General features: G+C 36.2%; 1 protein-coding gene across 1 annotated transcript in view; it reads left to right on the top strand.

The window, feature by feature from the left end:
- The window catches only part of KPNA5 (karyopherin subunit alpha 5), a 49065-nt gene that overhangs the window by 11749 nt on the left and 23282 nt on the right, over positions 1–14034 (top strand). The window contains exons 6-7 of the mRNA XM_060030045.1: positions 1794–1925; positions 3840–3928. Coding sequence (XP_059886028.1) covers positions 1794–1925; positions 3840–3928 — 221 coding nt within the window. The remainder of the gene's footprint in view (positions 1–1793; positions 1926–3839; positions 3929–14034) is intronic.

Below are 14034 nucleotides of genomic sequence, written 5' to 3'. Positions count from 1 at the left end.
TAAAACATTTTAGTCTGATTGATTAGTTCTTTTTTTGAAAAAAGAACGAATCAGTATAATCTACTTAAAATGTGACCAACGTTAAGTTTGTCCTAAAGAGCATTGCTTCTCAGTTATACTATAGTGAAAATTGTAAGATGTCTTCCAAATAATTGGCTACTAATAGTAAATTACTGAAGTTTGCAGGTATTTTACTGTTTAAGATTGTTCTTCCTGACTTTCATTGCTATAAATATTCTTAAGTAAGTGTACAGGGTGGAATTATATCTATCAGGAATTGCACAAGACCTACACCTAATTTCTCAATGCTCTTGTTGGTCATGGAGGACTTTTACTAATATTTGAGTAATAGTTGTTGAAATTACAACTTAGAATTGTGTTCCACTTATCTGAGTAATTTGGGAAAGGTCCTCACATCTAGTTGTAAGCAAAGGAATGTGTTGAACCTGTGACTATTAACCATCATGAGCTTTATGCTGAAAAATTGTTGAGAATGTTTACAACAAGGGTGTCTGAGGAAAAGACCCTTTTATCCATAGTATAGTCTTATTGTCAATTAGCATTCAGAGTCTTTAGGTGATAGTGCTGAAAGGACGGGAGATCATGATCTAGTCCATTTGCCTTATTCATAAGCTCTGAGTCCAGACTAAAACCTAAACCTCCTGATAACTAGTTTTTTATTTGGCTCTTTAATTCTAAGTGATTGAAAGAAGAAATGAGTGAATATGAATGAATAAAATTGAGTGTTAGTTTAAGCAATACATTGTATAAGGCATTGTAGTTAAAAAATTGAGTAAGATATTGTCCCTCTCTGCAGAAATTCTTCACTCTGTTGGGGGAGACAAACACACAAACAGATCTGTGATACCATAGTACAGTTAATGCTAGCAAAACAATATACAGAGTGCTTTGGGAGCACAGAGAACATGGCAACTTATCTGGGGTTTTTTTGGTTTAGTAGTGTCGCATGGCTAGTCTTGAGGGTGAATGAAAGTTTAATAGGCTGAAAAATGGAAAATTAATTTCAGGTTGTGAGAATAACATGTGCAGAGAGCATGCAGTATTCAAGAAGAATATTGGTGATTTGAGTGTTTATTAATCATTACACTTGAAACCTAATGAAATTCAGCAGTATGCTCTTGGGGCAGCTATATGATCCAAGTTCATATGAAATATGCTAGTTCGAAACATTGATCTAATAGAGAGGCCTCAAACTGGGGGCCTACATGCCAGATTGGCCCACAAACAAATTTTCTTTGGCCTGCACATGTTTTAAAAGATATCTGCTAATAATGAACTCTTTGACCTTGAACAAATCACCTAAATGTCTGGACTTATAATTTTCTTATTTCTTAAGTGAGGAGGTTAGGACTAGATGATGCCTAGGGAAACAAAAATACCTTTTATGATTCTAAGTTCCATAGGTATACTATTACTCTATTAAGTAGTGTCTCATTTATTTTTGCACTGCTTGCTTTAGAATACCTGGCTCCCTAATTGTAAACATTAGGAGTTTTATGAATTATAAATTCAAATGTGTTCATTTATTGCTCATGATTTGTAAATTTTATTATATTCTTCTCAGTTCTTATTTTTCCAGATTGAAGAGTCCTTTTTTTAAAATAAAGCATTTTTACCTATCAAATCTGATTTCACATTAAATCTTATTAATCGTAAGTCAGTCTTTCTCTCCGATTTGTTCAGCTAAGTCTTTACTCCCTTTCTTCTTCCTTTCTTCCCCTTTCTGACATTTTTTGGGTGCTTTCATTTATTCTACTTTTATTTTTCCTTAGTTTGAAGCTGCATGGGCATTAACTAATATAGCATCTGGAACTTTTCTACATACCAAAGTAGTGATTGAAACTGGGGCTGTTCCAATTTTTATCAAACTTCTTAATTCAGAGCATGAAGATGTTCAAGAACAGGTAACGTTTCTAATTTGACCTATTATATCTACTAGATTTTAACTTTCTCTTGAAAGTACCATTTGCAATTATGGTTTGAAATTCAGTTTTACCAAGTTGCCTGTGTTTTACATTTATTAGAATACAATAATTTCTATTTACTATCAAATTAGAAGGAAGGAAGAATGAACTGTCTTAGGCATAATCCTGGGTTTTGTAAACATGGGATCTCAGCTATTGGGAATTACTATTCCCATTTATAAAAGAGCATACTGAGTGAGACCCAGAAAAGTTAGTAATCTACCCAAAGTCACAGTGAATGGCTGAACCAGGTTTTAAACCTGGGCCAGTCTGATTCCTTGTTCTTTGCATGTATGTAGATTATTTCATTGTTTCTTTTTAATATATCACATTATTTTGAATGAACCATTTTAGATTAAACTTTCTCATAGTTGTTGTAACAGGGAAAATTTAATCACATATAATTTGTTCCATCCAGAGAAAGTCGAATGTTTTTATATTTTCGTTTTGGATCATTTTCATGCAAATTGATCTGTAGATCTCTCTACCATTCCATCTGTTTGTTTATATTTATATTTTTATGTGTATATTTTTTTCCCACTTAACACTAGTATTGAGAGCCTTTGCATACAGCATTAATTATTCTTCCAAGAAAATTTTACTGATTACTCATTATCCATTCAGGTAGGTACCATAATTTATCTATTCCTCAATAGTTGTACATTTGAGTTATTTCTAGCTTATTAGTGTTAATAATATTGTGATGAACATCATTGTATATCGGTCTTGATATTAATATGACTTGACATATATATGTACCGCTATTATTTCATTAGGGAAAAATGACTTTACTCAGTCAAAGAAAAAATTTAAAATTTCTTATTACATATTTCAAAGTAGACTTCCAAAAATGTTAACAAATTTATATCCCCACCAACAAAATACTTCACAGGTTGCAAAATGTCATCACTTTAAAAAATTTTTCTTAAAAAAATAGACAATAAGCGTAGGTCTAGAGTAGATGTTAAAAATATTAATGCATATTTTAGATGTTAAAATAAAATTTTCCCAATTGAAAAAGTAACTTAATGTCTACTTTTATACTTATATGAAAAGCTTGAAATGAGAATATAATGATCATTTGCATCTGTGTAATTTCTCATCTAATTGAAATTTAATATTTGAATAATCTTTTACTACCATTTATTTAAGCTGGACTAACTCTAAACTTATTTTCAAGCATCAATTCAAGCCAATTCTCACATTAGCTTTACCTTCCTTTCCTATGGTTTGTCTGTCCTTTTTTCTTTTACAAGTCAGTCCCTTCCCAGTGAGTGGATTCCTTGGCATAGGAGCAAACCTCTAGCATAGGTAATTGGAAGATTCACTAAATATAGATATACAGTTGACCCTTGAACAACAACAGGTTTGAACTGTGCAGTTCACTTACACATGGATTTTTTGTAATAAATACGTACTACAGTACTATGCAGTCTGAGGTTGGTTGAATCTGCAAATGCAGAACCTTGGATAAGGAGGGCCAACTGTAAAGTTATACATGGATTCTCGACTGTGCAGGGCTTGGTGCCCCTCACCCCCTCATTGTTCAAGGGTCAACTCTATTTTGTCTCTCCATGTAGATTCAGAGTAGACACACTATCACTTTGTTGAACAGAATAAACATTTCACTAGAATGTAAGAAAAAGTTTTTAAATGCCCTATGCTTCAATTTGACTAAAAATATTACTAAAGGTACTTTTAAAGTTTTCCTTTCTTGTTTCCTACTAGCATGTTTTGTTTTAACATCTTGAAAACTATCACTTTTTTCCTTCTACACTAAAATCTCATTCTTAAGAGAGAGCATCTTATTTAAGATATTGTCATAAAAGAATCTTTTTTTCTTATTTTTCTAAGGCTGTTTGGGCACTTGGTAATATTGCTGGTGACAATGCAGAATGCAGAGATTTTGTTTTGAATTGTGAAATACTTCCACCTCTTTTAGAGTAAGTACTTTAAGTTATCATGATTAAATACTACTTTGGGAAAAGCAGACTGTTTTCTACACTATATTACTACATACACAATTAAGTTCTTCAATGATACTTTTAAATTTCGCTTATGTTTATCCAAGCCTGAAATAGCTTGAAAGTACGTAAAACTAACAACAACAAAAATTTTCCAATTGTATCATATCTGTCTTTTATGTTCTCTTAAGCCACACTTCACAGTGGTCCTTGCTTACTTGATGCTTACTCTGCTAATATAATTATTCTACAAAACAAGGATAAGTAGTAGTTTTTAATACAATAAAAGTTGCTAAAGCAGGGAGTATTTAATACATGAACAGATGATGTATTGAGGGTGTCAGGTTTTCATATTTGATTTTGAAATGTTCAGAGAACAAAGAGTTTTCTTTCAGAATTAGAATTTTACTTAAAATGACTTAGCTAGTGGTTTCTTTTTCAAATACCTTATACTTTTTTTAAAAAAGACATTACCCTGTAATGTAAGGTTCTTTACAGAAATGACATAAAATTATTTGAAAGATAGGTTTCTTTATCTATGTTGGTTATCATTTACTAAGAGGATTTTTATTTAGGCTAAATGCCAGTGGTAAATAGTGAAAAAGGAAAAACTAATTGAAAGGGAAAATTTTACTCTTATCATTTCTAGCCCATTCTCCATCCTTTCCAAACTGAGAAATTGGATAGGAAGAATAAATTTTTAGATATGATTTTGTAAAAGATATTTTATTATTTTAGGGAGTATAACTTTCCATGGACAAAATGGATTTCTCAGCATCATTTCACTCAACTAACATTGAGTACCTACTATGTGGAGGCCACTGAACCACTTGTGATTTCATTTACTTTGGGCTTATCCAGAGTTAAGCTTTATGGTATTTGAGAATTTAGTTGAGCCATGAAGGAAAACACTGATTCAGGGTTCAATATCAGAGTTATTTTGAAGTTCATACTATTAAAAACATCTCTTAAATTTTCAATTTGAGACTTTTTTGGCCTGATTATATGGTTTGTAGATTAACTGTGAGCACTTTGTTTCTCTTTTCACTTTTGCTCTCTGTCTCTAGGTCATTTTATTATTTGTTAATATCTCAAGTTGGTAATGGTTTATTAAGCAGTAAGTATTTATTAGTTCTAATCCCTTTAAATGTTCTAAGGAGCTTTTAATTATGAATAAAGAAACCAAACTAAAAAAAAAAAACTAATGACAAATAGTACCCAGCTATGTAGTCCTGGTTATAAACATAATAAATTTCAGAAAAAGAGTAGGTTTAGAAAGTTTCAAAGGTTCATTAAAAAATTGAGAAAGGTCGTAAAAAGGAAGTAATGTCAAGTTAGCTGCCAGATGTTCTCACTGTAGTTGGTCAAAAGGAAAAATGGTATTAACTTAAAAAAGATGATGGATAATCTGTAGTTCACACTAAAATTCACATTTAGCTAATGCTTAAGTATACATAAAATTTCTATTAATATAATATGGTTTTATCAATTCTGCCTTGGGGAGTTTCAATTTGTTTTATTCTCAGTAAATATAAGCCTTTTGCGTCTATGGACTTTCTATACTGATATAGCTTTGTTGTTTTAATTTAATTCAACTTTAATTTATAATACAGCAAATCTGGACAAGAAAAGATTTGCAATTTCTCATAATAATCCCATTAATACAAGTGAAGAAAAATAGTATACATCACAGCTTGGCCAACTACAGTGTTCAGGCCAAATTTGGCCTGTCCCCTGTTTTTGAAAATTAAATTTTATTGGAACACAGTCACATCAGTTTGCTTACTTAATGTCTATAGTTGCTTTCATGCTACATCAACAGAGTTCATAGTTGCAACAGAGAAAGGCCTGTGAAGCCAAAAGTATTTACTGAAAAAGTTTGTCAACCCCTGATATAGACAATCAGTGTAACTAATTTATTTCTAAATGAGTTATGGTTTTAGGAGGCTTCAAAGACTGTTTATAGGAAAACCTTTAGAACATATTTTTTGTGTGTGTGATAAAATATACACAGTGTAAAATTTGCCATTTTAAAGTATACAATTTACTGCCAGTAAGTACATTCATAGTGTTTTGCAATCATAACCACTATCTAGTTCTAGAACTTTTTATCACCCCAGACAAAACCCCAATACCCATTAAGCAGTCACATCCCCTTTTTCCAGTGCCTCAGTCCTTGGAAATCACTAATCTTCTTTCTGTCTTTATGTATTTACCTATTCTGGATATTTCATATAAATGAAATCATTATAGTGTGTGACCTTTTGTGTCTGGCTTCTTTCACTTACCATATGGTTTTCAGGGTTCATTCATATGGTAGCATGTATCAATACTTTGTTCTTCTTATAGCTAAATAATATTCCATTGTATGGATGTACCACATTTTGTGGTACATTCGTCAGTTGATGGTCATTTGGATTATTTCCACCTTTTGACTACTGTGAATAGTACTCCTATGAATGTTCGTGTACAAGTTTTTGTTTGAACACCAGTTTTCAATTCTTTTTACATATTACCTACTGGTGGAATTGCTGGGTAATGTAGTAACGCTATCTTTAACTTTTCAGGAACCACCAAACTTTTTCCACAGTAGCTGCACCATTCTACATTTCCACCAGCAGTGTGTGAGGGTTCCAGTTTCTCCACTTTGTCACCAACATTTGTCTGTTATTCTGATTTAAGCCATCCTAGTGGATGTGAGGTGGTATCTCATTTTGCTTTGATTTGCATTTCCTAATGACACTGAACATCTTTTCATACATTTGTTGGCTATTTGTGTATCTTCTTTGGAGAAATATCTAACTCCTTTGCATATTTTTAAATTCAGTTATTTGTCTTTTTGTTGTTGAGTTATAAGAATTCTTCATATATTCTGGATAGATTCTTGTCAGGTATATGATTTTTAAATATTTTTTGCATTCTCTGGGTTGCCTTTTCACTCTTGATAATTTCCTTGATTCACAAAGTTTTTAATTTTGATTAAGTCCAACTTATCTATTTTTTTCGTTTGTTGCTTATGTTTTTGGTGTCATTTGTAAGAAACCATTGCCAAATCTAGGGTCATGAAACCCTTTTGTTTTCTTCTAATAAGAGTTTTATAGTTTTATCTCTTATATTTGCATTTTTGATCCATCTAGAGCTATTTTTTTAATATGACATGAGGTATATGTGGACATCCACTTGTTCCAGCATGATTGGTTGAAGAGACTGTTCTTTCCTCATTGAATGGTCTTGACACCCTTGGTGGATATGAGTTGACCATCCATGTGTGAGTTTATTTCTGGATTCTTACATTCTGTTCCATTGATCTGTATGTCTGTCCTTATGCCAGTAACTGTTTTGATTACTGTAGCTTTTATGGTAAGTTTTGAAATCAGGAGGTATGAGTCCTTCAGTTTACCTTCAAATTTTTTTTCCATGTTGTTTTAGCTGTTCAAGTTTCCTTGTAATTCCATGCAGATTTGATGCCTCACTTTTCCATTTCTAAAAAATACCATTGGCATTTTGATAGCGATTGCATTGAAGCTGTATATCACATCACTTTGTGGAGTATTTCTGTTGTAACAAAATCAAGTCTTCCATCTGTGAACATGCGATATCTTTTAATATAATTAAGTATTCATTAATTTTTTCAACAATATTTCATAGTTTTTATTGTACAGGTCTTGGTTAAATTTCATCTTTAAGTATTTTATTCTCCTTGATGCAATTTTAGATGCAGTTATTTCTTGGATTTTTTGACTTGTTCAGTACCCAATGTATGGAAATACAGTTGATTTTTGTGTGTTGATCTTGTATCCTGCACCATTGTTGAATTCATTTATTAGCACTATTAGTTATTTTGTGGATTTTTTTGGATTTCTATATATAAGGTCATGTCACCTGTGAATAGTGATAGTCCTTCCATTCCAATTTGGATGCCTTTTATTTCTTTTTATTGCCTGATTGCTCTGGCTAGAGCTTCCAGTACAGCGTTGCATAAAAGTGGTAAAAGCAGGTATCTTTGTCTTGTTTTTTATCACTCTTTCACCATTGAGAATGATGTTAGCTGTGGGTTTTTCATAAATAACCTTTATCATTGAGGTGGTTTCCTTATATTCTTAGGTTGTTGAATGTTTTTATCATGAAAAGGTGTTGGGATCTGTTAAATGCTTTTTCTGTGTCAATTGACACCATCACATGTTTTTTTCCTTCATGCTATTACTGTGGTGTATTATATTGTTTGCTATTGTTCATTGGATCATCTTTGCATTCCTGGGATAAATCCCATTAGTTCATAGTGTATAATCCTTCTAATATGTTGCTGGATTCAGTTTCCTAGAATTGTGTTAAAGATCTTTCGTATCTACTAGGAATATACATACATACTTGTGGTGTCTTTGGCTTTGATATCAGGGTAATGCTGGCCTCATAAAACAAGGTAGGGCACAGCTGGAACTCGCAGCTTGGTGTCTCTTTCCTCCACTGTCACAGAACTGCCCCAGAGCCCAAGGGGAGGGCGGCCTCACTGAGGCTGCCGGATCTGGAGGGGCCCCAGCGGCCAAAGCTGCGACAGTTGTGGAGACGGCGGGCCGGGGAAAGATGGTGGAAGACTAACACGTGGAGATCACCTTCCTCTCCACAGATACATCAGAAATACATCTACACGTGGAACAACTCCTACAGAACACCTACTGAACGCTGGCAGAAGACCTCAGACCTCCCAAAAGGCAAGAAACTCCCCACGTACCTGAGTAGGGCAAAAGAAAAAAGAATAAACAGAGGCAAAAGAATAGGGACAGGACCTGCACCAGTGGGAGGGAGCCGTGAAGGAGGAAAGATTTCCACACACTAGAAGTCCCTTTGCGGGCGGAGACAGTGGGTGGAGGAGGGGGGAAGCTTCGGAGCTGCAGAGGAGAGCACAGCCACAGGGGTGCAGAGGACAAAGTGGAGAGATTTCCGCACAGAGGATCGGTGCCGACCAGCACTCACCAGCCCGAGAGGCTTGTCTGCTCACCCACTGGGGCGGGCGGGGCTGTGAGCTGAGGCTCGGGCCTCGGTCGGAGCGCAGGAAGAGGACTGGTGGTGTGAACACAGCCGGAAGGGGTTAGGGCACCACGGCTAGCGGGGAGGGAGTCCGGGAAAAAGTCCGTACCTGCCAAAGAAGCAAGAGACTTTCTTCCCTCTTTGTTTCCTGGTGCGCGAGGAGAGGGGATTAAGAGTGCTGCTTGAAGGAGTTCCAGAGACGGGTGCGAGCTGCGGCTAACAGCGCGGACCCCCAGAGATGGGCATGAGATGCTAAGGGGGCTGCTGCCGCCACCAAGAAGCCTGTGTGCCAGCACAGGTCACTCTCCACAACCCGCTTCTGAGGAGCCTGTGAAGCCCGCCACTGCCAGGGTCCCGGGATCCAGGGACAACTTCCCCGGGAGAACACACGGCGCGCCTCAGGCTGGTGCAACGTCACGCTGGCCTCTGCCAACACAGGCTCGCCCCGCACTCCGTACCCCTCCCTCCCCCTGCCTCAGTGAGCCGGAGCCACCGAATCAGTGGCTCCTTTAACCCCGTCCTATATGAACGAAGAACAGACGCCCTCTGGCGACATACACGCAGAGGTGGGGCTAAATCCAAAGCTGAACCCCGGGAGCTGTGCGAACAAAGAAGAGAAAGGGAAATCTCTCCCAGCAGCTTCAGGAGCAGCGGATTAAATACCCACAATCAACTTGATGTACCCTGCATCTGTGTAATACATGAATAGACAACGAATCATCCCAAATTGAGGAGGTGGACTTTGAGAGCAAGATTTATTATTTTTTCCCCTTTTCCTCTTTTTGTGAGTGTGTGTATGTGTATGCTTCTGTGTGAGATTTTGTCTGTATAATTTGCTTTCACCATTTGTCCTAGGGTTCTATCCGTCAGTTTTTGGTTTTTTTTACTTAAAAAAATTTTTTTTCTTGATATTTTTTTATTTTAATAACTTTATTTTACTTTATTTTCTTTTATCTCCTTCCTTCCTTCCTTCCTTCCTTCCTTCCTTCTTTTTCTCCCTTTTATTCTGAGCCGTGTGGATGAAAGGCCCTTGGTGCTGCAGCCAGGAGTCAGAGCTGTGCCTCTGAGGTGGGGGAGCCAACTTCCGGACACTAGTCCACAAGAGACCTCCCAGCTGCACATAATATCAAACGGCGAAAATCTCCCAGACATCACCATCTCAACACCAACAACCAGCTTCACTCAATGACCAGCAAGCTACAGTGCTGGACACTCTATGACAAACAACTAGCAAGACAGGACCACAACCCCACCCATGAGCAGAGAGGCTGCCTAAAATCATAATACGTCCACAGACACCCCAAAACACAACACCAGACGTGGACCTGCCCACCAGAAAGACAAGATCCAGCCTCATCCACCAGAACACAGGCACTAGTCCCCTCCACCAGGAAGCCTACACAACCCACTGAACCAACTTTAGCCACTGGGGACAGACACCAAAAACAACGGGAACTATGAACCTGCAGCCTGCAAAAAGGAGACCCCAAACACAGTAAGATAAGCAAAATGAGAAGACAGGAAAACACACAGCAGGTGAAGGAGCAAAATAAAAACCCACCAAATCTAACAAATGAAGAGGAAATAGGCAGTCTACCTGAAAAAGAATTCAGAATAATGATAGTAAAGATGATCCAAAATCTTGGTAATAGAATAGAGAAAATGCAAGAAACATTTAACAAGAATCTGGAAGAACTAAAGATGAAACGGGCAACAATGAACAACACAATAAATGAAATTATAAATACTCTAGAAGGGATCAATAGCAGAATAACTGAGGCAGAAGAACGGATAAGCGACCTGGAAGGTAAAATAGTGGAAATAACTACTGCAGAGCAGAAGAAAGAAGAAAGAATGAAAAGAACTGAGGACGGTCTCAGAGACCTCTGGGACAACATTAAACGCACCAACATTCGAATTATAGGGGTTCCAGAAGAAAAAGAGAAAAAGAAAGGGACTGAGAAAATATTTGAAGAGATTATAGTTGAAAACTTCCCAAATATGGGAAAAGAAATAGTTAATCAAGTCCAGGAAGCACAGAGTCCCATACAGGATAAATCCAAGGAGAAACACACCAAGACACGTATTAATCAAACTGTCAAAAATTAAATACAAAGAAAACATATTAAAAGCAGCAAGCGAAAAACAAATAAAAATAATTCCCTTGAATCCCCATAAGGTTAACAGCTGATCTTTCAGCAGAAACTCTGCAATCCAGAAGGGACTGGCAGGACATATTTAAAGTGATGAAGGAGAAAAACCTACAACCAAGATTACTCTACCCAGCAAGGAACTCATTCAGATTTGATGGAGAAATTAAAACCTTTACAGACAAGCAAAAGCTGAGAGCGTTCAGCACCACCAAACCAGCTTTACAACAAATGCTAAAGGATCTTCTCTAGGCAAGAAACACAAGAGAAGGGAAGACCTACAATAGCAAACCCAAAACAATTAAAAATGGGAAGAGGAACATACATATTGATAATTACCTTAAATGTAAATGGATTAAATGCTCCCACCAAAAGACACAGACTGGCTGAATGGATACAAAAACAAGACCTATGTATATGCTGTCTACAAGAGACCCACTTCAGACCTAGAGACATGTACAGACTGAAAGTGAGGGGATGGAAAAAGATATTTCATGCAAATGGAAACCAAAAGAAAGCTGGAGTAGCAATTCTCATATCAGACAAAATAGACTTTAAAATAAAGACTATTAGAAGAGACAAAGAAGGACACTACATAATGATCAAGGGATTGACCCAAGAAAAAGAGATAACAATTGTAAATATTTATGCACCCAACATAGGAGCACCTCAATACATAAGGCAAATACTAACAGCCATAAAAGGGGAAATTGACAGTAACATATTCACAGTAGGGGACTTTAACCAATGGACAGATCATCCAAAATGAAAATAAATAAGGAAACACAAGCTTTAAATGATACATTAAACAAGATGGACTTAATTGATATTTATAGGACATTCCATCCAAAAACAACAGAATACACATTTTTCTCAAGTGATCATGGAACATTCTCCAGGATAGATCATATCTTGGGTCCCAAAGCAAACCTTGGTAAATTTAGGAAAATTGAAATTGTATCAAGTATCTTTTCTGACCACAATGTTATGAGACTAGATATAAATTATAGGAAAAGATCTGTAAAAAATACAAACACATGGAGGCTAAACAATACACTACTGAATAACGAAGTGATCACTGAAGAAATCAAAGAGGAAATCAAAAAATACCTAGAAACAAATGACAATGGAGACACAATGACCCAAAACCTTTTGGATGCAGCCAAAGCAGTTCTAAGAGGGAAGTTTATAGCAATACAATCTTACCTTAAGAAACAGGAAACATCTCGAATAAACTACCTAACCTTGCACCTAAAGCAATTAGAGAAAGAAGAACAAAAAACCCCCAAAGTTAGCAGAAGGAAAGAAATCATAAAAATCAGATCAGAAATAAATGAAAAAGAAATAAAGGAAACGATAGCAAAGATCAATAAAACTAAAAGCTGGTTCTTTGAGAAGATAAACAAAATTGATAAACCATTAGCCAGACTCATCAAGAAGGGAGAAGACAAAAATCAATAGAATTAGAAATGAAAAAGGAGAAGTAACAACTGACACTGCAGAAATACAAAAGATCATGAGAGATTACTACAAGCAACTCTATGCCAATAAGATGGACACCCTGGAAGAAATGGACAAATTCTTAGAAATGCACAACCTGCCAAGACTGAATAAGGAAGAAATAGAAAATATGAACCAACCAATCACAAGCACTGAAATTGAAACTGTGATTAAAAATCTTCCAACAAACAAAAGCCTAGAACCAGATGGCTTCACAGGCGAATTCTATCAAACATTTAGAGAAGAGCTAAGACTTATCCTTCTCAAACTCTTCCAAAATATAGCAGAGTGAGGAACACTCCCAAACTCATTCTACGAGGCCACCATCACCCTGATACCAAAACCAGACAAGGATGTCACATAGAAAGGAAACTACAGGCCAATATCACTGATGAACATAGATGCAAAAATCTTCAACAAAATAGTAGGAAACAGAATCCAACAGCACATTAAAAGGATCATACACCATGATCAAGTGGGGTTTATTCCAGGAATGCAAAGATTCTTCAATATACACAAATCAATCAATGTGATACACCATATTAAGAAATTGAAGGAGAAAAACCATATGGTCATCTCAATAGATGCAGAGAAAGCATTCAACAAAATTCAACACCCATTTATGATAAAAACCCTGCAGAAAGTACACATAGAGGGAACTTTACTCAACATAATAAAGGCCATATATGACAAACCCACAGCCAACATCGTCCTCCAATTTCACAGTTTGTATGGAAACACGAAAGACCCCAAATAGCCAAAGCAACCTCGAGAAAGAAAAACGGAGCTGGAGGAATCAGGCTCCCAGACTTCAGACTATACTACAAAGCTACAGTAATCAAGACAGTATGGTACTGGCACAAAAACAGAAATATAGATTAATGGAACAGGATAGAAAGCCCAGAGATAAACCCACGCACATATGGTCACCTCATCTTTGATAAAGGAGGCAGGAATGTACAGTGGAGAAAGGACAGCCTCTTCAATAAGTGGTGCTGGGAAAATTGGACAGGTACATGTAAAAGTATGAGATTAGATCACTCCCTAACACCATACACAAAAATAAGATCAAAATGGATTAAAGACCTAAATGTAAGGCCAGAAACTTTCAAACTCTTAGAGGAAAACATAGGCAGAACACTCTATGACATAAACCACAGCAAGATCCTTTTTGACACACCTCCTAGAGAAATGGAAATAAAAACAAAAATAAACAAATGGGACCTAATGAAACTTAAAAGCTTTGCACAGCAAAGGAAATCATAAACAAGACCAGAAGACAGCCCTCAGAATGGGAGAAAATATTTGCAAATGAAGCAACTGACAAAGGATTAATCTCTAAAATTTACAAGCAGCTCATGCAGCTCAATAACAGAAAAATGAACAACCCAATCCAGAAATGGGCAGAAG

This window comes from Delphinus delphis, chromosome 14, assembly GCF_949987515.2.
Source record: "Delphinus delphis chromosome 14, mDelDel1.2, whole genome shotgun sequence".
NCBI lineage: Eukaryota > Metazoa > Chordata > Mammalia > Artiodactyla > Delphinidae > Delphinus > Delphinus delphis.
Note: the sequence above shows the minus strand (reverse complement) of the source record. Positions and strands in the feature narration are given on the sequence as shown.